This window comes from Chaetura pelagica, unplaced genomic scaffold (genome assembly GCF_000747805.2).
Source record: "Chaetura pelagica isolate M959 unplaced genomic scaffold, ChaPel_1.0 scaffold46, whole genome shotgun sequence".
NCBI lineage: Eukaryota > Metazoa > Chordata > Aves > Apodiformes > Apodidae > Chaetura > Chaetura pelagica.
Genome location: NW_009954102.1, coordinates 4961302 through 4986935, shown reverse-complemented (window position 1 = coordinate 4986935; position 25634 = coordinate 4961302). Strand labels below are relative to the sequence as shown.

Genomic DNA, 25634 nt, shown 5'->3' with positions numbered 1-25634 from the left:
TCTGGTGAATCTTTTAGTGATTTAATTTTCTTTTTCAGTTTACTCAGTAACTACTTGGTATCCGTTTAAAAATTTATATTGAGTTATATTTATTTTTCTAGTTGCAGTTGCATCTTCCTCTCCTCATCAAAAGTAGGAAAAAGTCTACCATGAACATTGTAATTTGATAAGATCATGGTACTGAAATCTATTTATAAACTTACAGTGATTACAGTGTGTCCCATAATAATTGGAGATTTTTAAAAAAGGTTAGACAAAGGTGTAAGGAATGATTTAGGTATTTCATAGTTTATTCTTGTCTGGCAGAGAAGGTGGACTTTTCCAGGTCCCCTCCAACCCTATTTTATGTAATAGTGGACTATAGCATGGTTTTATCTTAAGTGGTTATGTCACAAATCACAGATACTTTAAAATAATTGTTTAAAATTGAGAGGGGTGCTCATAATGAAATCTTGACTTCACTGACTTCCATGACTAGAACATCCATTGACTTATTTCTAGAAAGGATCTCACCCTTTAGCTTTACTTTTAAACAGCTTGGAAGAAAGGACTTGAACATTTTTGCCTTCTACAATTGTAGTGGAATTCCAGTGGAAATTGTTCATACTGGCCATAGAGAACAGTAACTGGGTGTTCAGGACAGGTGGCCAAATAATTGACTTGGCCTGGCTAATACTCTGTTGTTTACTTCCTTAGCAATGAGGCATCTTGGCCGAGGTTATTATTTATACACTACTATTGTTTTGACAGCTGTTTACAAATACTTCAGATAATGAACGTGTAGACTAATTAAATAGTAGATGAGAAATGGTAGAGCAGTGAGCTGAAAAAATGAATAATGAAATTCCAAGTGTTATGGATTTAACACTATAAAAAAATAAATAGTAGTGTCTCTCTGAGGTAAGAAGCTGTAAAGCTTATGGGACGGAGACATTAATTTCTTTCTCAGTGTTATAATTATGTAGGTAAAAAGCTCTACTTTCTTATTCTGAGAATCTAACATCTAAGCAGTTACAATTTTTTATGCTACTATTTTCACTAAACAAAAAAAAATAATAAAAGTTACAGCCTGATTTGAACCCTGAATTTTAATAGCATCAGCATTTCTTCTTTTGCATGCTCTTTAAACTATATTCTGTAGATTTATCTTCCAGTTTTCTTTCTTGTGGTTGGTTTTCTAATTAATTGATAAACTAAGAAGATACATTAAAATTTTCAGATTTTCATTGATTTGTATATTTAGCTGATTTGTAGATCTTGGAATAGCCATAACAGACCATAGAATTAGGTATGTTAAGTTTTTGGCTGCTATTTTAAAAGTTTTGCATGTCTACTGTTTTAAGACTGATTTTGTGTGTGTGTGTTAACTGTTCCATGTATTTCAGTACTGCTGAAGCTGTCCTACAGGAAATGGATAATATTAACATCAGGAGAAACAGGCGGTCTGGAGAAGTAGAACGGCTACGGATGTGGACAGACACAGAATTTGTAAGTGCAGAGCTTCTCAGATTTGGGTAAAAGTAATACCCAGGGGAAGCGTGGCTGGGTTTTCTGTGGTGGTGTGTTTTTAATTTTTCTTTTTCAGCCTTCATGCATTTGTAGCTGTCAAGAGGTTTCAGATCCTCTTCAGTTGCTAACATTAAACAACTTGATAAACTCCAATTCAAAACAAAATTCACAGAAATATATACTCAGTTGTGTTTTTTTTACTGATGAATTGACTGTCATGCCCTCATGATGTCCTGTGGTCATTCTCCTTGGGTTTGAAATATGCTCTGGTAGTCTGCAAACAGGACCAGGAACTGCCATCTGCATTGTTCCTTATAACAGCTCTATACTGATGTTAACTATGTAGTAGATGGGCTGGGTGCTGTCTGAGAGGCTTATTTTACTGCCTGTTAAATGAGACTGCTTTTGTAGTCTGCTTGTGGAGGGCTCTGTTGGAAAAAGGCTTGGGGGCTAGAAATTGTGTATTGAGTATTACTTCCTGAACTGTGGGCTAATACTGTAAGTAACATGGGACAGTACTGATAGTGTCTGTGAATTTTATTTTAGGAAAACATGGATATGTATTCTCGAGTGAAAAGAAGGAGGAAATCACTGAGGCGAAATAGCTATGGGATTCAGAACCACCATGAAGTGTCCACAGAAGGGGAAGAAGAAGGTATGGGTTGTAAAGGATTGTAAGGGTTTGTCTGAAATACTTAAAAAACAAAGCTCTCCTCGACGTAAGATAGCTGTGTAATTTGGTTTTGCATCTGGATTTGGAGTTACTGAATAGACCAGTTAAGAAGACTATTTCAAGTAGGTACACAGTGAAGGATTCTTCCTCTTTTGAAGGAGAAGTTTTACGGATCTCTACAAATAGTTTTCTTTAAACAAAAGCAAGCTTATCTGAAAGTAGCAGAATAAGCCCTGATTTCTAGATGGTTATATACTTACTCCTGTTTTCTATAACACTAGTTGGTGCTTTGATTATATTCCCTGTAAGAATCCTCTGCTGGAAGCCAGGCTGTGATGCATGTAGTCTGTAACTATACATGTTCTAACTGACTTTCTCATGCTGGTTGGCAGTTACCATGTGTAATAATCAGTTCTGCATCCTTCATCTGGGGAAGTTATTAATTACAGTCTCTGTTTTATATCCATCTGCTGAGTTTTAGAAGGCTTGTAGACACACAGAGCTGTATTCTGCATTCCTTAAAAAATTTAAATGAAACTGGTCAGTAGGTTTCAAAACAAAGTCCTTTAGGAAAAAAAAAAAAAAGGATTATGGATAACTTTGGCATGATCAATAGCATGCTTGGCTTCCTTAAGAAGTCAGACTCCAAGGATCCATACAGAGTTCAGTGTAGTGTGACTCAGTTTTGAACGGAAATTGCTTTAAGCGGTATAGTCTGTCCCAATTAATAAGAATACAGTCTTAATTCTGAGATTAGGGATGGGAATACTGCTCCTGTCAATAGGTGGACTAAGTGGTACCTTCATATAATGTGTCCATTTTTTGTAAAAAATGGTATTGTGAGTTGTAAAGTTGTACTTATTTTCATGCTGTGTCAAATGTTTGGTTTTCTGAGGCTCCTGTAGTAAAGGAGAAGGTGGGCATAATTCTTAGTTTGAAGGGTAATTATTGAAGGAAGAAGCGGATAGAAGTGGTATTTAAAGTACTTTACAACTAAAACTAATGTGATAGCATTTTTTTCTCCTGTTACTTTTCGAGAACCTTCTGTGGGAAATTAGAAGGAAGTTTGACAATGTGCTGTAGATTTATCTTGATTTTCAAATGTTCAGTGATTTGCCAATTAGTGCTAATTAATAGGAGGGGAATAACTCCCAGCGACCATTAAAATGTTTATTTTGAGGGTGAATATAGCTCTGACATCAAGTAAAAGCATTCTGAAAACACTTTTCTACCCAAACAGAGTCTCAGGAAGAAGACGGAGATATAGAAGTAGAAGAAGCAGAGGGAGAAGAAAATGATCGGCCGTATAATCTCAGACAGAGAAAAACTGTTGAAAGATACCAGGCCCCTCCAATAGGTGAGGAACTAGTGCAGTGCTCATACTGTTCTGCTTGACTGACCTCCAAGAAAAATGTGGGAAGGGAAAACGTGGATGACCACTAATCCCTCACAGAGTTCCCATGCAGCATTAGTGACTTCCATCCTGCCTGTTTTTCTTTAGCATGTGAATAGGACTGCTGAGACATTTGCAGCCTGCCTTGTGGCACTTTGCAGGTACTGCCATGTGCTGGGCTCAGGGTTGGAAGTGAATGGGGTTGAGGTCAAGAAATCAGTTGACAGAAGTCGAATTCAGAAAGCAAGCTAATAAATTAGATAATTACATAGGAAGGATAGTTGCTGTTATGCCTCCTTCTCTCTAGGTAAGCCTAGTTCATAACTTTATATAAATTGCATAGCAACAGTTACCATATCATGCCTAGGTAGGAAATTTACACTAGAATAGTATAGTTCAGTTGGAAGGGACCTACAGTGATCATTTAGTCTAACTTTATGACCACTTCAGGGCTGACCAAAAGATAAAAGCATGTTATTAAGGGCATTGTCCAAATACCTCTAAAGAAAGCACTGTCAGGCTTGGTCATCAACAACCTCTCTAGGAAGCCTGTTCTCATGTTTGATCACCCTTTTGGTAAATTCAGTGCTTCCAAATGTCTAGTCTGAATTTCCCCTAGTGCAGCTTTGAACTGTTCCTATATGTCTTATCACTAGAACCCAGGGAGAAGAGCTCACCTCCCTCTCCACTTCCCCTCCTCAGGAAGCTGTAGACAGCCAGGAGGTCACCCCTCAGCCTTCTTTTCTCCAAACTGGACAAACCCTGTGTCTTCAGCTGCTCCTTGTAGGATATGCCTTTAGTGATCCATACAGGTTTCAGTGTAGCATCTCCTGATTTTGAACCCTTTGATACTTCTGTTTGAAATAATGTGTTCTGTGAATGTTTGGTTTGGAGTACAATGATGGTATCCACTGTATCTTAAGGCAACTTGGAAATGAAGACTGTGGTAGAGAAATGCTGTGGTTATCTGTTAAGTGAAGTTTCAGTATGTGTCATATTATCCACTGTGCAGAGGTGTCTGTGTGGTGTTTCATATCCTGCAAAGAAACTAAAAATGCTAGTGCCCTGGATAAATAACATTCTGGGCCATGATAGCCACAGCTGTGATGATTTGAGGAGACTGAGGGTCAAATTCCAATTACTGTATCAAGCCAAGTATGGGAATAGTAAAAGAAAGCTTAAGAGGTTAGATTTCTTCTACCCCCCTGAGCTTTTAGAGAAAATAAGGATAAGATTACTGGTGGAGCAGTAATTTAGCCCTTCTGTGCTGTATTTAAATTAGTTTATTACTCTTTTTGTAACTGATACTACAAACCTGTAACTTCTCTTACTCAGTACCAGCTCATCAAAAAAAGAGGGAAAATGCACTGTTTGATATTCACAGATCTCCTGCAAGAAGAAGCCATATCAGGTAAATGTCAGTCTTTTGGTGCAAAGTTGTTTGCTTTCGCTCAGTGCGTTTCTTTTAGGTTTGGATTTTCAAAACATTTTTGAATGAGTTGTACAGTTCATGAATCCATATGCGTGGGTCTGGAATTGGATCATAAGTTCAGATCCTGATCAGCATACAAAAATGGATTTCTTAGTACTTCACAATACCCACAGAAACTTGGTGAATGGAAATAGGTGAACTCCAAGTCCTGGGAGGATCTGGAAGTTGCACTCTAGCTTTATTTGTAAGGGCCTATATTTAATGTTTCAATCCAAAGCAGCTATAAAACAGGTCAGGGTAATGTTTTTTGTTTTTTCCAGTTCAAATTTTATCCAAGTAATATTTACAATAAAATATTTTCCAAGTATAATTTCTGACTCTTATCTCTTCTGTCAAAGAAGTCTAATATACCATGTTGTCTTGGAAACTGTCAATAGGTTTTATTTGATAAAACAGATGAGATCAGAGCTTAATATTTTTTTAAAAAATAAACTTACTCAAAACTTTAGAATGATAAGTCTGTCCCTGAAACAAACACAAGTAAATGAATGCTAGTCTCAGCTGAAACTCTTGTCTTATTGCTCAATTTAATGGCGTCATGAAAATACAAAAAGCAAATGAAACAATAGCAGAATCTTATGATTTTACGAGTTAGAGAATTTTTTTTTTTTCTTAAAGTGCATATGACATTTTGTTGGATAATCTCAGGACTTGTTCTTGCTAGTAAGAAAGAAACAGTGTGAAAGCTATTACCTCTTCAGTTTTAGCACGCTCATTGCTCCACTTTATCCCTTCTTGTCAGGACACGGTCATAAAAATTCTTCCTAATGGTATGATACCACCTTTATATGTTTTTAAATGTATCTAATTTTTGGTTATTTAACAGTAAAACTGTTTGACCACGTTATCCTTTGGCAAAACCAGCTAGTTAGTGCGTTATTGTTTTCATACAAACGATGCAGTTCACTCTAGTCTCTAAAAATGCTTGAGTTTCTACTAATAGCAACGTTTGCATGCAGAAGAAGTGCCAGCTTTTTTCAGACTGACATCAAACTGAACACCTTTTTGTATAGAAGATGTCAAGTACATTCTTTAATATTTCTGAAATACTCAGTTTTCTGAAATACTGTCAAGCAAAAAAAAAAAGTTCATGCAGACTTTGAATAGTAATTTCACTTAGATCTGGCTTAGAAGTTAAACAACAGTGCAGGTATTTTGTGAAACTGTTCTGCTGTTCAGAATTAAAGACCTCATAAAAAGAGACTATATACTTTAGGAAGTAGGGATTTTTTGTCAAAGAATATTTAAAAGGAAGCATCAAACTGAGTAAGAAGATCTTGATATTTCTGTTAAGTGAGAGGTGGCTAAAGTGGTTGGAAGCTTTCCCAAGTACAGTTGTTGCCTGATGAACTTCAACAGCTTGTTGATTAAATACTCAAATCACACTTGCTGAGTTAACATGGACTAGACCACACATCTTATAGGGATCTACTGTTTTAGTAGTGTTCACATTAAGATCAGATATTCCTGGGACAGTAAAATATGTTGTTACTGATGACTTTCATGCTTACCTAATAGAACTCAAATTGGTGTGCGTCTTAAACCTGGACAGCACTGTACTTGCCATTTCAGTTTAGTTTTTATAAAATAATCAAAACATGTCATTCTACTGCAAAAAGGACAGACTTCTGATGTTTATTTTGCCTCTTCAATAGGAGAAAGAAACATGCCATTCACAGCAGTGATACAACCTCTTCAGATGAAGAACGTTTTGAAAGAAGAAAATCTAAAAGCATGGCCAGAGCAAGAAACAGGTACCGAAACACATTTGGTCTTTTAAGAGGGTTTGTTTTTTATCAATCTGCAGAAAACAAGCAGAACTGTTCTATAATGTTCTATCAGTTCTGCAGACTTTTTGATCCTGGATGTGATTTCTGCAGATAGAGTGTAGGATTTTTGGTTATATATTTACATAGATTTTGAACTCTTATGAGTAGATCATTAACAATAGTGATTAAAAGACAGAAAGATAAGAATGTCTGTTGGTTTCAGTTGGGTTATAAGACAAACAAATTTCAGTTAAAATGGCTTTTGATTCTTGGTGTTACTTGCTTGAGTGATTAAAAGACAGAAAGATAAGAATGTCTTTTGGTTTCAGTTGGGTTATAAGACAAACAACTTTCAGTTAAAATGGCTTCTGATTCTTGGTGTTACTTGCTCATGCTCAGTTCAGTTGTATTCCCAATACTAGCTCTTATTCTTTTGTTTCCCTGTTGTCTAACAATATGTGCATTCTGTGCATCCAACATACTTTTTTGACCTTGTATTTATTCACCACTTATCTAAAAGTGGAAGATCTATTAAGGTATATCAGTAAATTTCCTGACTGCTAGAGATACATTAAAACTGAATAGAGGAAATAAGTGTTTACTTGCTTTACTTGTTCCATGTATTTCTGTCTGCCACACTATTCCTTTTTCCAACCTGAGGAATTCCAGCAATGTACAACTACCAGAAGCATAGTTGCTCGTGTAACCTGTATTGTACCAGTACCTTTCTTCCTCACTTTATATGTGCACTTGACCTGATATAATTAGTGTCCATGTAGGGGCTTAAATCTTCTTTGTATACACTAAGTAGCTGGAATAGGTGGATGTGAGTTACAGCCGATTTTGAAGAAATATTTTAATTTCCTTTCTTTGGGCTCTAATGAGCTATATTAAAAAAAACAACAAAAAAAACCCCACAACTTTGGACTATTAATCCTTTTCTTACCACACTGAACTTCTGCAGGGCATCACTGCCAGTGGAGAGTGTCCTGTTCTTTTGGTTAATGTTGTTCTGTGTTTAGTCAAAATAGTCTGCCCAGCCTAGTTCCCCAGATTGAAACATGTGCATGGAAGTGTAAATATTTCTTTGTGTTTAGGAACTTCCAGATATACGAGAATAATTACCACAGTAAAAAGGTTAGTTTTGATTATGTTATCAATTCAGGAAGGCTCTGTCTTTAGGCAGAAGGAGGCATTTAATCTCTGGGTTCTTCCCATTCCAGCAAAATGATCAAAACAGAGCAATGCTCATTTGCTGATTTTGTTTTTATTTTGTTGTTGTTGGACAGGTGCCTGCCTTTAAACTTTAGAGCAGAAGACTTAGCTAGTGGAATCCTGCGGGAACGCGTGAAAGTTGGAGCAAGTTTGGCTGATGTTGACCCTATGATTGTTGATAAATCGGTAGGTTTTGTTAAAACTCGTGTTTTCTTTCCCCCAATTACACATAAGCACAGTTCACCACAGTGTCTCATTAGAGTTGAAGGAAATTTAAAATAAGCCCACTGATCTTTTTTGATTCTTTCCAAAGCTGTAATTGTTTATTCCTTTGGCTCACAGAGCACTTGCTTTTGGCCTCTGTGTGATCAACAGGCTGCATACGTATCCTAAATAAGCCGAAGTATCAATTGCCCAACTGTTTCTTTGTTTACAGTGAGTTTGTGATTATTTGTAATCGTAGCTCAGCACAGAAAGCAGAAGCACTTGCCTCCCAGGCTAGTTAACTCAGCACTAGCTGTGTGGGTTCTGTGCCTGTTCAGAAAAAAACAATGCACCTTTATGGTGTGTGTTGTGCAGAAGCTGCTGAGTTATTCCTGGGGCTGAGGCATTGTCTACAGGTACTTTGATTATATTCATGTTATGCTGTGCCAGAGCTTAAAAATGTTGTAAGACTTAAGGCTGGATCTCTGCAGATGTCCAGGTGTCTCTGGCACACTTAACTTGTGAACAAGATAAACCTCATGTAGACAACTGTGAGTTGGCTTTCTCAGTGCTTTTTTTTTACACTTTCACAATTCACAGGACTCCTGTTGATCAATGCAGTGTTGCTTGTAATTTGTTTTCCAATCTGTTATTTTATAAGTAAAGGTTCTTGTGTGGAAAGCTGCTAAAATATGTGCTTTGTATGCTTTGTTTTTATTCTAAGGTACGTTTTGATAGTATAGGGGGATTGAGCCATCATATCCTTGCACTTAAGGAAATGGTAGTGTTTCCTCTTCTCTATCCAGAAATATTTGAAAAGTTCAAAATTCAGCCACCAAGGTAGGTGTATTTACTCTTATTGTTGTATATTTTTATGTAGTAAGCTCTGAAGAATGCTTCACTTGAAAACACATAAGAGATTGATTCTTTCCCTGAAGTGTTTACAGTTCAAAATGATTTATGTGTTTCCTACTCCACTTGTCTATCAGAATATAATAAGCACGATTAAGAGTTAAAAAAATCTAGTTTGTTTTTCTTCTGGTAGGAAGGTAAACTTTGTGATTTGGTCAATTAAAGACATTTCAAATGTTGTATTTAGTAGTACTTTGCTTCTCCCCCCAATGTGATGAATTATTTTATTGTCAAGCTATGTGCTGATGTTTCTTTTATAGAAGTAATCTCAATAATGTTACATTGTGGTTTTAATATTTATGAATCAGGTATGTTGGTGTGTGATTTAAATGGGTACACATAATCTAAGTAAATTGAAAATTTTGGGATGTTTATGTTATTTAAATGAAGTGTGTTTCTCCAAAGTAGTAGTAAAAATGGAATAAAGTATTATGTAATATTTAATGTTTCAGGAGTTATTTAACTAATGTAGAACAATCATTTGGGAGCTTAGTAAGCCTTTGATTAATGTTCTCTGCAAAACAAAGATTTACTGACATGCAAGCATAAACCAAACAGATTTTATGAAGTTGTGTAGAATACACTAAATGGTAATACTAAAAGTCTTTCTTCTCCAGGCTCCCTGTCTTAATTATAAAATTTGACTTGGAGTTTTTCAGGAGACATAAAATAAGTTTGTGACTGTGTTGATCCATTTATCTTCAGGGGCTGTTTATTCTATGGTCCTCCTGGAACAGGTAAAACCTTGGTAGCTAGAGCTCTAGCTAATGAATGCAGTCAAGGAGACAAAAAGGTGGCTTTCTTTATGAGGAAAGGAGCAGACTGTCTCAGTAAGTGGGTTGGTGAATCTGAACGTCAGCTTCGACTCCTTTTTGATCAGGTTAGAAGAAAATACATGTTTTTCTCTGTATGGTTTTTTTTTGTGTGTTTTAGGCAGCCAAAATTATTTGCAATTGACACTAAATACCTGTAAGTTACCATAGATTGGGCAGAATGTGTCCAAATTATATATTTAGATGAAGAAATAGAGGAATGCTGAGGATAGTTTTTCTTGCTCTGAAAGCTGAGAGGACAAAGTCTCTTGACTTGTCCATTAATGAAACAGACAAAGTAGTTTGAGTAAAAATGGATCAAAATATTTAAAGCAGCGAGTTTGAATTTGCCTGGCACGTTCGGCGTAAATGCTGTGTGGAAGAGGATACAGGATTGCATCTGCTGTGTCTATATTTTAGTATCCTTAATTGGCTGGGAAAATGATGGACAGAAGAGAGTGTCACATAAAGCAGCGAAAAGTAGCTGCTCAAACAAAAGCTGTTTTCAGACACAGATGTCTAAACAAACAGGTTGTGGGCAGATAAGATACTGTTTGCTGTAACTTAGTATTGGGTGTCTCTGTTTTGAATTTCTCACACACACAGTAAAACTGATACACTGGTGCCATCTTGCTTATGCAAAAGAGAATGCAGTTCTTTTCTTGCTTTGAAACAATACTGTAGCTGAAAATTCAGTTTTATCTGTACACTTAAAGGTGTCTCAATATATCATGTCTTAGTTTAGGATGCTAATACTTTATAATAAAATCTAACTGCTTTCTGTGTTGATGGATAAATGATAAACAATAACAACGAATTATATTTTTTTCATGCATACCAGGCATACTTGATGAGACCCTCTATAATCTTTTTTGATGAAATAGATGGCTTAGCTCCAGTGCGTTCTAGTAGGCAAGATCAGATTCACAGGTACTATTTTCTCATATGGTGTATATATATGGTGTCTTGGTATATGCTACATTAACTTAATGAACTCTTAAGTGTAATTTTACTTGGTTCCTAAGAAGGGTTTTTACTTTTGCTTAAGCCGATTTACACTAGAAAAGACGGATTGAGGTTTTTTTTGGTGTCAGAAGTCAGTTACTTGATTCTTCCTACAGACTGTAATTTGCAGTCTAGTAGTATGATCAGTTTAAAAAAAAACACCATTCTAAAATAATGAATTGTAATGCTCTGTGAATGAACTGGACACCCCTGTCCTTTTCTTTCTGGATGAAGTGATGTGCAATGTTATTTTGAGCTGCTATAATGTATTTTTAAAAAAAAAACCACAATTTTTTATAACAGTTTACTGCTGGCTGAAGTGTTTCCTGGCTGCCTTCAATCTCAGTTTTGCTGCACTTTTTATGGCAATGAGCTTGTATCTTTCATTTTATAGGTGGTGGGATTTTTATGTAACTCTCCTTCTACTTAGCTGAGGCGGGTGGAACAGGAGGGAAGTTTGGGGGCCAACAGACCAGGAGGTTATGGGAACATGTGACTTTGTTTTGATGTACCTGTCTTCTGCCTGGTGCTATAGTTGCTCCAGACAGGAGGATACACACACTGGTAGTGGAAGAGAACTTTGCAGAGCTGCAATGAATGGCTTAGTGAGCTCACATTCACCTTTAAAAAAGGAAGTTTGAATTTGATGTAATACTTAGTGGAGTTGTAATAATAAGTATAATACAGATTATATCAAAAGGTTCCTTCTTGCATTGAGACTTGAAACAGTGATGCAATTTTTTTTTTTTAAATTTAGCTTTTTTGCTTTGAAATGATGAAAGTTACCATTGAAAAGTAAAAATTGTTCCAGTGTTCTCTGTAAGTTCTTTTTTTGGAAAATTCTCTTTCAGCTCTATAGTGTCAACTCTCCTTGCGCTCATGGATGGACTGGATAATAGAGGTGAAATAGTTGTCATTGGTGCTACAAACAGACTGGATTCTATAGATCCTGCGCTCAGGAGACCTGGTCGCTTTGACAGGGAATTCCTTTTCAATTTGCCTGATCAAAAGGTAAATCTTTTGAAGGAGATTTCAAAACTTTTCTAGTACGTTAAACTTTGAATTCCTGACAGCCAAGCTTATGAATTAATAATAGGCATTCTTACTGGTCAGAATGTTTAATTTGAGGAAGACATTCTTAGTAAAAACAAATTGATACTACACAAATTTCCACTGAACTTACAGAGTGGAAATGGTTCACATTAAACTGAATTGCTTATGTAAAAACTCTGGTTTTGTATGGACTTCTATCATGAGCCCTTGCTGTTGGGGTTTTTGGAAGTCATGGTAAGAGAAAATAGCTTTCTTATCATCACATAAAAATTGTTCATGCAGAGCCAGTCAGCAATTTGGCAACAGGAACATTTCAGTTCCTTGTCCTAGATATTTATATACTCAGCCATAATATTTCATTAATATATACTTAAAATTAAGTTTACTTTGCATGTTGATAGATGTGTTTGGATTCTATACCATTTTAAAATGGAGTGATTTTGGAATTCATCTGTATGTGTTGCGCTACTCAGCAATAAACGAATTGGTGAGGTATTTCACAGATGAAGCTGTTAATAATAGGTTCAGCAATTAAAAATTTAATTATAAAATCATGATTTCTACTAGAACGTAAGTTTGGATCAGTTAATGTATATGAAAGCTGTTGATTAAACAGCAATTAAAGTGTGTAACTGGTATACTGAGAATTACTGCTTATATATGAAACTAAAAAGGAAAAACCTTTGCTCTTGAGAGACTTTTGAGTAGTAAGTTCTCTTATGTGTCTCAGTGACATGTCAAAAACAGGTAGAATAACTTTATAGTCACACAAATATTCTGAAATATTATGACATGGATTTAGCTTGCTAATTTATTTTATTTTATTTTTAAATCAGGCACGAAAGCACATTTTACAAATTCATACCAGGGATTGGAACCCCAAATTGTCAGATCTCTTCTTAGGAGAACTAGCTGAAAAATGTGTTGGTGAGTGTTAACGTTGTTTGTACATTTAATAGAGATGTTTTCTCTTCTGCATAAAACTTTGAGAATAAGGTAAATATATCAGGATGTTTTACTATTTTTACTTTTTTAAACTTCTGTACTTTCAACAGCATTCTTCTTTTTGTAGTAACAAAATATTCTTCTGTCTTACTAAACCACCAAATGAGTAGCTTGTAGTAATTAAAAAATATAATCACGTTTCCTTTCTGCAACATCATAGCATGTGTACCCTCAAAGAAAGGCAAAATGAAGAGTGGGACCTGGAATCTTTAGGCAGACTTCTCATTAATTTAATGTATTACAGAAGAGATAGGGATATTTGGGGGTTTTTATCTGTCAACATACAGAAGGAAAAAGAATCAGTTGATCTTTTTGCATCTGTGTGGTTTGTTTTTTGTGGTTTTTTTCCCTGTTTTTACTGACTGGCATGCTCTCCTCTGGCAGAAATCCAACAAGCTAACCAGCCTTTCTAAAGATGAATTATTTTTCCAGATTGCTAGCACAGAACAACCCCAAAATGTAGATACAGGCAGTGGGGGAAAAAAAAGCACCATGCCATGAGTACATTACATATACCTCTGCAGCACCCAGAGACCTGCTGTACTGAATGGAGGATTGTTGTTCAACATAAACCTATAGAAATAAAAGCAAATCTTTTTATAGTGAATTCAACAGAGAAAATGACCCTAAAACACACACTGCAATCTCTTCTCAACTATTTGTCATACAAAGATACATCCTCTGTCAGTCATCTGCTTGGAGAAGCACAGAAGTTCTCAGAAGAAAGACAATCTCAAATACCTGTGCATTGGAATCCATCATCAGAGACACAGGAACTTTAAATTTAATGTCAGTCCCTTCAGTCAGCTTCAGTGCTTCAGAATTATCCTCTTCATCCACAGGAACATCTATCATCGAAGCAGCATCGTCCGCTTTTGATGCACAACATCTTCTGGTGAGGAGAAAACATAACCATCCAGCAAACTCCAGTTTAAACTGTGTTGGGTGTAAGACAGCATGTGCCAAACCCATTTCATGTAAATTCTGCTTGAATTGTGCGAAGACGTGGTGCTGCTTGGTGCTTATTTTAAAATCCCAGAGCATGAGGAAGGCTGTTGTTAGGTTCTTTGGAAGGTGTTCTTTGTGCTCAGTAAACCTGTCTGTTTTTTGGAAAAGTGAGCTAAGGACAAAAACACCCTTTTCTGTTTTCTCTGTCTCTCCTAGTGTACAGCTACTATGTACTTGATTGTCTCTAGTCTGTATCGTGGAATTTAAATGTTCCCATACATCCAACATTAAAACTTTTTTACTATTACAAGGATTTTTAAAAACAGCTGAAGACAACAGGTTTATCTTCTTCATCTTGAGATTGCCTCCCCATTTCTGTAAGTGAAATCTGCAGCAACTAAGTATTTGAACAGACTTTCAGGATTCCTTGTGGCCATTGCAAATTGGACTGATGGGTGCACTTGTCAGATTGATATGATGTATACTGGTCTGCTGTGTTGTCTTGTGTACAGGTTTTCTTTAAAAACAAACAAACAAAACCCAGAAAAGAATGCTTTTAAACAGGAAGATTTAGACTTGACAGGCTTTTTGCTCAGCAGGGTATAAACCTTTCTCCAGTTCGGCAAACCTGGCAACACTTGGATACAAGCACATGGATCCTAGTGAAGAAAACTGCTGAAGTACTACCCAAGTAAATGACTTTGGGGAAGCAGATACATATATGTCTGACTCAGAATTTCTAAAAAAACCCAGCAGTGTAATTATAAAGAAATTAGAAGAAAAAAGCCTCAGGACCTATGAAAAATAGGTTATTACCTGAGGGTTGATTTTTGTCCCGTGTGTTACAGATTGTGTACCTTTCAGGAGATTTCTGTGTAAGTGAAAATTAAAGAACCCACTTCACTGAATGTGCCTGCATGACTGCAAGGTGTCCAACACCAAATGAATCAAGTTGAGAGGAGCATGGCATTGCTCAGAAGACCACTCACTGATGTCTTACTAGTACTTTAAATAAACAAGTCATTATTATGGGTTTTTTTCTCCATAGCAGGGTGTACTGCAGCTGGGCCCCAGCTATCCTGAACTTTATAAGTCTTTCTTATCTCTTGTGCTTACTTCACTGATCTGTATGAGAACTTTCAATAGGTAGAGAGACTTATCTGTTAACTTGGCCCTGCAGGAAACAAAACATATTAGCAACTGAAGAAGTGTGAATTCCTCCATCTGTCATTTGCAGATGACTCTTTTTACAATGTAATAACAGTTATTTAGGTAAACAAAACTGTAAAGAAGAAACCGTCATTCTCAAGATGTTTGTTAAGCATATTCTGTACTTATTATTGCAGGAGCATTTTGTAAGAAAATGATACCTTGTTAGATTCCCCCCCCCACCATAATGCAACGATGAAGGGGAAGTTTTGCCATCAATGTACATATCTGTCACAATTTGAAAAAAACCAACAACATAATAGTTATTTTTCAGTTCTGTCATCACACTGAGCTGTTCGATAACTTGCTTTCCTGGCAGTCCATTTTAGGAGTTGTAGGCAGTTACATGATGCCAGTAGTAAGAAGTGGTGAATGTTGTTCACCTAAATGTTTGGCTTAGCTCAGTAGCTGATTTTGTTATTTTTTTGAGGTGAATGCTAGGTAGAAGAAATTTTAGAGTTGGCATAATTTATGCATGTTAGAAGTGGAAGAGTATGACACTAAAATTTCAGTGATCAAAATTAATTACTTGAAAATCTACATGGGAATCTGCTTTGCTGCCCTGCTCTTTAAAAGTTGTACTTGGAAAATGTTTAGCAGAGTGTGCTGGTAATGTGAACAAAATGAGCTAGTTGACAAGATAACTTGTTTTGTGTTAAGTTACAGTGTGTCGGTACATTTTTGCCTGCCAAATTGAACATCCTTTGTGAGATGCTTCAAAAATGGAAGTAAATGCACTGACCTTTGGTTTTATATTGTAGTGTCAATTTGGGCAAGAATAAATTCACATTATTTCCTGTTGCTGTGGTACTTTTTATTTTGCTTTGATAATATTTCACTTGTTTTTCTTTCTGTTAATCAGTGTGCATTTACTTCTTAGAAATAAAAATCTGTTTAATGTGTCAGAATATACAAGAATTCTGAATGTTTCCTGTCACTGAAATGGATGTACAGTATGCACGAGAGAGTCCATCAAAAAGAGACGCCAATTATTACTCTTCAAACGTAATTGCTCCTGAGAAATGAAAAGTAGAAATAGAGACTAATTGTGTATCTGATCACCTGAGAATTTAGTTTAAAAAATAGGCTATAGGCTATTATTTCCTAAATTTGAAGTTCTTTGGAGATACACAATCGGTGATTAAGATGACTGATAGAAAGTCATATTACAGCATTTATTAATAGAAAAATTGGAAAGGATATAGCTCATGACCTGCTGAATTTTGTCATGAAGATGCTAAACTAGTTTTTTAAGGCAGCAAGCGTTCAAGGTGATATATATCTCTAGGACACCTTTGATTTAAGCTTTGGTTTAGTGTCTCAAAATTTTTTGTTTAATCCCATATGTTTCTTAGATGAGAAGTGAACCGATTTAAATGGGGATGTGATACCTGATATTGAAAAAACAAAGCATCTTTTAGAGGAAAAACCTTTGTTTTGGTTTCTGTGGTGCACCTGTGGCTACTGTCTACTGGATTTATATAGTTGATGGATTATGGTTGTGTGGTTTTGATTTCATGATGGGAGTTAGTTTTAAAAACAAACAAACAAACAAAATCTTAGTAGTGAAAATAATTAGTTGCCTGTTGATTAATATAGAGAATGAATGTGAACATGTTTCAAATATCGTGTATTTCTGTTGAGGTAATTTGTGAATGTTAATTGATACAAACATTTTAGATAAGTCAGTGTGTGCTTATCCAGTTTACACCATTAGATCTACTAACATTTTTATAGAAACAAAAAGCTTAGTTTAAAAGTTGCAGAAGGAGTCTCATTTATGGTGACCTTCAATCTGTGTTTTTCTTTTTGAAAATGGTTTTCAAGTATGTGTGAGAAACTGTGGTGAAATTGGAAGTCTCAGCTAATTTAAGTCATCTTTACAGCTGAAAAGTTGGTATTTCTTGTTATTATCCCCCAAATGTATGTATCTGAAAGATGAGACTTGGTGCTGCCAAAAGACCAAAAAGAGGAGAAAAAGTGCAAATGGTGTAAGACTGGGCAGGCAGGGGGAAGTCTGGTTTAAAAAAAAAGAAATAATAATAAAGAAATGTGATTAATTAGTTTCTATCAACAATTTGTTGTAAAACCATCAGTTGTTAATGTCATGATACCAGAGTGCAACATGTTTTCCTATAGCGACTATAATTCTCAAAAAGAGTTTTCCCATGTTGTACAATTTTTGAAAATGTTGCTACAAAATAGTGGCATATTCATGTCTTTTACTGAGAGAGATGGAAAAATTTAAAATCTAATTTCTAGCTCTGGGAGATAAAACCCCAAACCATTAGTACTGTGAAAGATACAGAGGTATTAAGTCTTGATACTTCATAATTACTGGATCTGTGATTTTTCAGTAATGATGATTAAGCAATTATAGGTAACCACCTGTAGATATTTAGAAGCTAAACTGAATTAAAATTCTAATGATTTTTTTTACTTTCAGTTATATTAGTGAAATTATGAAACTCTAAAAAGTGTGGAACATTTTTCTTTATAGAACAAGTTCACATTTTTCTAAGAATCCACAGTATGCCTTTTAGCAACAGATTTAATCTCTTCCATATTCTACTCAAGAAACACATTTTTTTTTTATGCTGCTCATTTTCTCAGTCAGTAAAAGTTTAAGGCTAGTGATGTTAATTCAGTAAAAAAAAGTTACTTTGCTATTAAAAATATATATTCATGTAGAGATGTTAAAAAAAGGAGGAGAGAGGATAGTCTGTTAAAATTGCACACATACTTTAGACAATATTAAGGAGAAAGAGCAATGACAAACCTAAACCCCAGGCTGAAGATGCAGTCTATATGTGACACTATTTAGTGAAAATATAGGTTGTATTAACCTCAATATGGAATTAATTTCTTACTGTATTTAAATACACCTGTACATAATTTCTTGGTACACAACACTGTCACTGGATTATGACCTGATGCCTTTTGGCAGATGCTTTCTGGCCCTTGACAGTTGAGTATTACTGATTGTATTTAGCTTTAGGCATGTTTGAAATACATGTAGCACAGAATGCTGTTTCATGGAAGGTGTTTTTGTTTTTGTGTGCACTAGGGTACTGTGGAGCTGACATAAAAGCACTTTGCACTGAGGCTGCCTTGATTGCCCTGAGACGACGCTATCCCCAGATTTATGTGAGCAGTCAGAAACTACAGCTTGATGTTTCTTCAGTAGTTCTCAGTGCACAGGATTTTTATCATGCAATGCAGAATATTGTGCCTGCTTCCCAACGTGCCGTGACATCTTCAGGACATGCGTTATCTCCTGTGATCAGACCACTGCTGGAACGTACCTTCACTAACCTTCTTGAGGTTTTACACAAAGTATTTCCTCATGCTGAACTTAGCCAAGGTGATAAAAGTGAAGGTATGTGGGTTGGAGGTCTTTTGTGGTTTTTTTGGTTGTTGTTGCTTGTTTGTTTTATATCTTTTTTTCTTTTTGGTGCAAGTGCTGTTTCAATTTCCAAATATTTCAACTGGTTTTCTTATGTTGCTAGCCTTAAATCTGATGTGTATTTGTTTCAGTCTTCTGTTAGAACATAAATGCAGTTTGCTTGGATGTTGGTTAATTATTTTTGCCGATTAAAAGTTGCTGTTGGATTTAAACTGACCTGTGTGAGTGCCATCTGAAAAGAGAGACCTCCCAAGTAGTTTACCTTTTAAAGACAAGAAGTAAAGGGGCATAATCATGTGGTGGAACAAAATAAAACTGTGAGAGACTTTGCTCAGCATGGTTGGGCCTGCAAGTGGTGCTACTGTCCACAGTGCCTGGTGGCTGTCCCCAGTCCTTTGCTTGTTGAAGATGCAGAACCAGGCTGCAAAGAAGTGCTAATGGGAGATGGCAGCTCAGCAGGTGGGACTGTGGTCAGCCAAGATACTTGAGTCTGTGTGATGTTCATCTGCTGGTTAACGAGGAAGTCCTGAAGCTTCCCTTCCATTGAACTGGCCTGATGCACTTCTGATATTCTGAGTTCATCCTGCTGCCTCAACAAGCATGTAACTGCTGTTTTGTCAAGTTAGCTTTTTGCCAAATTAGAGAGTAAAACCAACTCACTGGGGGGTCCGATGTATGCCAGAACCCTGCTGCAGTGGGAGCAATGTGAGTGTGTTGAGAAAGCAGGGAATAGGAAGGAATGTGACTGACTGTTTTGACTGGCAGTGAGTCAATAGGTTCTGGGTTTTTTACCCAGCTGCTCTTCAAGACATACTTTAAGTTACCCTGGTCGTTTCTTGAAAGTTGAATGTTGAACAAGATTTGATACCCACTTTGACATACTGTTTTCTGCTGGTTTTTATCTGGAATCATCCTTACCCCCCACTATGTAATCAGTACTTGTGGTTGTGTGTAACCTGAAAATAGCCCAGTCATAAAGCAGATCTGTGACAGCAATGATTTTCTTTCCATTCCTGTTCTAGAACATGTTTTCAGATTGCAGCCCAAGCAGCTTAAGCCGATCCTTTTGCTGGCTGCTGCAGTTCCTCCAGCCCAGCTGTGCATTTTTGCTCTATCCCTTGCACTTACTTTAGGATGTCAGGCCTTTTGTTGAACAATTTTAGCCAGCAAATTCATCCAAACATGATGTATTTTTGTTGAGTTGGTTTTCTGCTGACTGTGGGATCTCTGGAGGTTTTAACAAGTGTTGGAGTTTGCATGAGATGGGGCCTGGGAGCATGTGGTGGTGGGCAGGGGGATGTGAGCTGACTTGCAGCTGCAGTTGGATCATATTTGGCTCTTGTAGTTAGAGTTGTTTAAGATGCTTAAGTCTCTGTCTAGGCTGTTAACCTGTTGGTAATGCACAATTTAGATACACTCATTATTGTTGACCAATTAGGTGCCTTTGTGTTTGTTGTAAAGTTCTAGTTCAGAGTATTTTCCTTTTTTTAAACTTTGTTGCATTTCTATTTATCTCAGCTCGTTACTGCTAAGTGAGTTTGGTCCAGTTGATTTGAAAGCCTCTATCCTTGCTCAGAGCTAAATTTTCAGCAGCTTCTGATCTACTTATTCTTGCTATGGACTAGCTTTTCGCCACTGTTTGGGCCTTTTTTATTGTTGTCCCCAGAGGCATGACTGTCAGGTATGTGACTGCATCTTGCCTTGCTAAGGGAGGTGACATCCCATACCAGCAGAAATATTATTGCTGCCCAGCCTGCTCTGAAACTGGTTTCTTACATCACGGAGCCATCTAGGTGAACCTCTGTTGTCTCATGTTCTTTAGTGTTGTCTAGAGGTTGATTCTTTTGTCCTGTGTAGGGGTTTGATCCTATGTCATGGCTTAATGTAAATCAGGCAAATCATGTGGTGGATCATATGCTTGAGAATAACACTTAGATGTCTCTGTATTTCACACTTTCTTTTCATGGCAGTCCATTTTTCTAAGTGTTTCTGGCCAACTTGAGCTACTTCTAGGATGTCCAGTGGCTGCCCTGCACCTCAGTGTGCTGCAGTGACTCTGGGCTGCTCTCAGAAATGCTGCCCATCCATGGCAGAGCATTTTGTTCCTCAGAAGCTCTGGCCTCTCCACTGCTTTGACTGTACAGCTGAGTGGCTGTGGCCATTTTCATCCCATTGCTGCAGACTGATTTCTCTGTGGGATTGCGAATTAACGGCTTGCTTAGGGTAACATCAACTGAACTCCTTTCCTTGGGCAAACCAAAATCATGTAGCAGTTAATTTCCCGTTGTCAAGTTGCAGCAGTCTGCTCTTAATCCTGTTGTGTAGCTAATTTAGCTGTACCTGATTTTCAGCTGTCAACTGGTTGTTTTGGTTTAATGCCATATTTGTATTTTTGCAGTTGTTTGTCCCTGCAGTCTGTCTTTTGATTGTAATTAGTCCTCTAGTTTTGTTTATTCCTGAAAGTCTATATAGAAACTACTTCAGTTCATTATCTTATTATATAAGCAAAGGAATTAAAACAGATTAAGGTATGATATACAAAGGTGGAAGGAATTGACTCATTTTTAGAAAATAATTTTGTATTCTTTGGCAAGTTATCAAAGGGGAGAAACTACTTCTTTATGAACATACATAGTCTAGATAGTAGTGGTGAGAATAATTTTGTGAGAAGTGTACCTGTAAAGATTTGTGCACTTCGAGCAAATAAGTACAAAGTTCTAAGTATTCTTTATCCTTGAAAACTGTTAACTGAAATAAAACCAAAGTAAGGATTTCACAAGTTAAATACTAGTTGTATTTGTAAACTTGTTCTGCTTGATAATTGAAAAAATAAATTCTACTTATGATTAGACTTTGACAACACTTAATTTGTTCTGGTTTTTAAAGTAAAAAGTACTTATTCTGTGTTCTGCAGTTTGAACTCTTTTGCTGAATTTGAAAATGTGTTATAATTTACATGAAGAAAACTGAAGTGTTTTTTATTGTTTGTGGTGTGTGTTTAGAAGTGATAAGGTTATAATTACTGTATTTCTTGGAACAGATGTACCAAGTCTAATATTAGATGATGGTGAAGATGAGAATGCTTCATCAATTTTTGAAACAAGCTGTCACTCAGGATCACCAAAGAAACAGTCATCAGCTGCTATACATAAACCATACCTTCATTTTACAATGTGAGTGTTTCTCTTAATTGCATAGGACTGAATACATGAGATAATAAAATTCTTACATGAGGAGAGGTAACAGAGAGCATCTTTTGCTCTGTGGTGGCAGTAGTGTTCTGTAATAGAAACATGTTAAGTGTATGGACAAGAGTTGTAGATATGTGAATGGTCTTGGGAAAGGCCACACCCTGGACACAATATTCTGAAATACTTTGCTACAGACAGGTGTAATTTAGAAGTAAAGAAATAAATTCCTAATTGAAACAAGCCATTTGAAAGATTAAGAACTGGGAAGAGTAGTATGTAGTAATATTTTGGAAGGATTGTTTGCATTTTCTTTGTCTGAAGAATTGCTGGACTTCAGTGAATGCAGCTGTTTGGATGCATTATTTAGTTAATACATTCAGCATTTCTGACATCTTTTTTTCATGGAAAGTTTTGGGAAAATGGGTACTTAGAAAGTGTGTGAAATTTGGATAGGTCTTTCCTACGTTAATTGGATTGGCTACAATAATTAAAACTAATAATTTAACATTTCTTTGTTCAGTATTAAGAATTGCCTTAGACTACTTTGTGATTGTTTTTTGCAGGGAGTTTGTTAAGTAAAGAAAATAAGATCAGGAAAACAGTTCAGTAGTAGAACTGCTTGATAGAGCCATCTTGTGGAAAACTGCTAAAATTTTTGTGCTAAAAAGTGATGCCAGGACAAAATTTATGGAAATTGAAGCTTAAAAATAAGGATTTAAGTTCAAATAGAATGAGGTACATCGTGAAGTATTTTACTACCAAATTTAAGCTTTTGTTGTGAGGGTGAAAGGGGGAAGCCCGGACCAAAACAATGCATGTTTGTGCGGAAGTGTGTCTAAATAAAATAATCTCAGAGTGTTTGGTTTTGTAAATTATGTAAGCCTCCCTTAGTCTCTTTTCCTAAGCATTTTGATTTCCATCTGTGTGTGTAGCCTCAGCCACCAGAACTGAAAAGCCAAAGGTCAGCAATGTTCATAGCTGTTACAAAATACTTAACCTGAAATAAAACTAGCCAGTCTTGTTAACAGCTCAAGCTGATTGACACACAGACAAAAAGGCATTAATGAGAGAAAATTCAAATCAAACAAAAATATTTTGTTTCATAATTGATATTCTATAAATGGAGAAATGTGGAAAAATCTAATGCTTCTCTCTTCCTGTCTCTGTCATCTCCAAAACAGGGTAAAATTCCCAAAGCAAACTAACACAAAAAACCCAAATTCCTTGTATGGGCTCCTTAGAATTTCTTCTCAATAACAAAACCAAAAAATAAGATTACTTTTGCATTTTTTCCTTTAAAAGTAATTATTCAGGATATTTCCAGGGAAAATGGAAGCATATGAATATGCTAGAGTAGAAGATAAGTAGTGATTTTATTCAATCCCACTTCAGGTCCTGTTTCTTAAATAAAGTATTGAAAGTTAGGTGGTTCTTGGAAACCTTGTGTAGCACTTTAAGGAATGAATGGATTCACATGGTATTCCTGAGGCTACTGAAGAGATGTTTTGGTAGTTAGGACCAAAGTACACATGATTAAGTAGATATCTTCACTGGAAGTCCATGAAGTATTTTTTTATGATCAAGAAATAGGTTTTAAATAAACTGGTTATGATCAAAGCTTTCATGAATTTAATATGTGGATAGTTTTATAAATTGTTGTGAAATGAAGGACAAAAGCTGGAGTTACTGAGACATGGCATAGTGTTGAGATATGCTAGGGTTAGTTGAATTATAAATCTATCGTAGAAAACTATTATCCATTACTGGTGGCCTTTTGGATTCTAAAAAACCTCACCTTATTTTCTATATCCATCTGTTGAAACCAGCATGTTAATTGTATTTTGTAACTATTGTTTTGCTGCAGGTCAGCTTATCACCAGCCAACCTCTTACAGACCAAGATTACTGCTCTCTGGAGAGAGAGGTTCGGGTCAGACTTCGCACCTTGCTCCAGCACTATTGCATGCTCTTGAAAAATTCTCTGTACACAGGCTAGATTTGCCAGCACTTTATTCAGTCAGTGCCAAAACGCCTGAAGAATCGTGTGCACAGGTGACACTTCAGATTCTCTTGTAATGAGTAAATTTTGTAACTCTGGAGCAGATTAGCTACATCCATATGAAGGCAACTAACTGGAATGTAACTTAAAAGCCAGGTTTTCATAGGCTCCTATTTTCATGTTTAAAAGAAAGGAGTCTCTGGAGGGTGATTGAGATTGCTCTGCTCACTAATGAGAGTAATTACATCTTTAACTTCCCCTCTCAGTCACATACCTAATATCAAGTAAGCTTGGTTTGGGTGCTTGTTTCCTGATTTTCATTTTATTAGCTTGTATATGAATTGTCATGCTGTGATTCTAGGTTCAGTTACTTATCTTGAAATGCTTTAGGTTTCCAAACAGTTTGTGGTGGATTTTTGCATGGATTTCAAACTAGTTTGATTTTCATCCTGATTGTTCAGTCTTAGCAAGTTTTTAAAACCTCTGTGACAAGCTAGCAGTCACAAACACTTGTTGAGAAAGCCTTTATCATTAAGTAATTTTATTTTACTGAAACATTTGTATATCAAATACCACAAACTTGGATTATTTCCTATTCTGCAAGAACATTATTACTCAGAAGTGATAATAACAATTAGTTTCTTCATTTAAATACCACTGTTTCTTTTAATTAGATCTTTCGTGAAGCTCGAAGAACAGTACCAAGTATAGTTTACATGCCTCATATTGGTGAATGGTGGGAAGCTGTCAGTGAAACTGTGAGAGCTACTTTTCTAACTTTGCTGCAAGATATACCATCTTTCTCCCCCATATTTCTACTGTCTACCTCTGAGTCCATGTATAGCGAATTGCCTGAAGAGGTAAGCTTATTGTGGAAGAAGGTGTTGTTAGTTAGGTATGTGCCATTCAGAATGTTGTGGTGATGTAAAAACATTGTTTTGCACTGTTGTTTTTTTTTTTTTCTAAATTTAAAAGAAGTCAAACTGAAATGATTTTTTTCATGAGGGTTGTGTCTCCATACTGCTGGCCTTTGTAATCTCCATACTGCCTCGCTGAGAAAACAAAATTGTTCATTTTGTCATTTGTTCATTTTGACAAATTACTCCAGTGTAATTAAATGCAGATTTAGCCTGAAGTGCTAAACCTAGCTTTACAGCCTCTGAGGTTTAGGATAGGCGAGTTCCTACTTTTTTCCTCAACACTTTCTTGGATTTTTTCATTTATTTATTTTTTCTTTTTGAAATCCTGTCCTTTCTCTTCTTTGCACTGCAGAGGTGGCCACTGTTAGGATCATGGGATACTGCAGGTTGAGTTACTATGGGAAATTCAGTGAGAATTACAAGTATTTGTTCTCTCTAGATGGTGTTCACAGCTTTGGGTAGAGTTTATTTTCTCTCCTGGGACAAATTTTGAAAAATTTGTGACTAGTGTTTTAATATGATCGTTATTTTTGAGTCAGGGCTCAGTTTTCATAAGGCTTTTTTTTCTTTTTTTTCCCCCTTCTTTAGGTGAAATGTATTTTCAGAATCCAGTATGAAGAGGTTTTTTATATTCAAAAACCAAGTGAAGAAGACAGATGGCGATTTTTCAAAGGGTTAATTCTTGATGAGGCAGCAATGCCCCCACCAAGAAGGAAACAGGCTGGTAAACTACGTTACAGTAAAACCACTAATAATGTGATCTCAGTGTATTCTTTTGTGACATTTTCCTTTTTTTTTCTTTCTTTTTTTTTCTTTAAAGGTGTGGGTAAATGGCAATCAGTGTAATTAATATTTTACATTGCTAATCCATGTCCAGACTAAATTTTGTGCATGTAGTTACCAGTTTTGGAAAGAGGAGA

General features: G+C 36.1%; 1 protein-coding gene across 1 annotated transcript in view; it reads left to right on the top strand.

Moving 5' to 3' along the window:
• The window catches only part of ATAD2B (ATPase family, AAA domain containing 2B), a gene marked incomplete at its 5' end in the record, with an annotated part of 64780 nt that overhangs the window by 7511 nt on the left and 31635 nt on the right, over window positions 1–25634 (top strand). Inside the window, 16 exons of the mRNA XM_010002411.1 lie at window positions 1386–1488; window positions 2056–2164; window positions 3423–3539; window positions 4911–4986; window positions 6723–6821; window positions 8126–8237; window positions 8980–9095; window positions 9873–10047; window positions 10821–10909; window positions 11836–11995; window positions 12874–12964; window positions 18267–18578; window positions 21646–21778; window positions 23661–23847; window positions 24469–24654; window positions 25303–25438. Coding sequence (XP_010000713.1) covers window positions 1386–1488; window positions 2056–2164; window positions 3423–3539; window positions 4911–4986; window positions 6723–6821; window positions 8126–8237; window positions 8980–9095; window positions 9873–10047; window positions 10821–10909; window positions 11836–11995; window positions 12874–12964; window positions 18267–18578; window positions 21646–21778; window positions 23661–23847; window positions 24469–24654; window positions 25303–25438 — 2201 coding nt within the window. The remainder of the gene's footprint in view (window positions 1–1385; window positions 1489–2055; window positions 2165–3422; window positions 3540–4910; window positions 4987–6722; window positions 6822–8125; window positions 8238–8979; window positions 9096–9872; window positions 10048–10820; window positions 10910–11835; window positions 11996–12873; window positions 12965–18266; window positions 18579–21645; window positions 21779–23660; window positions 23848–24468; window positions 24655–25302; window positions 25439–25634) is intronic.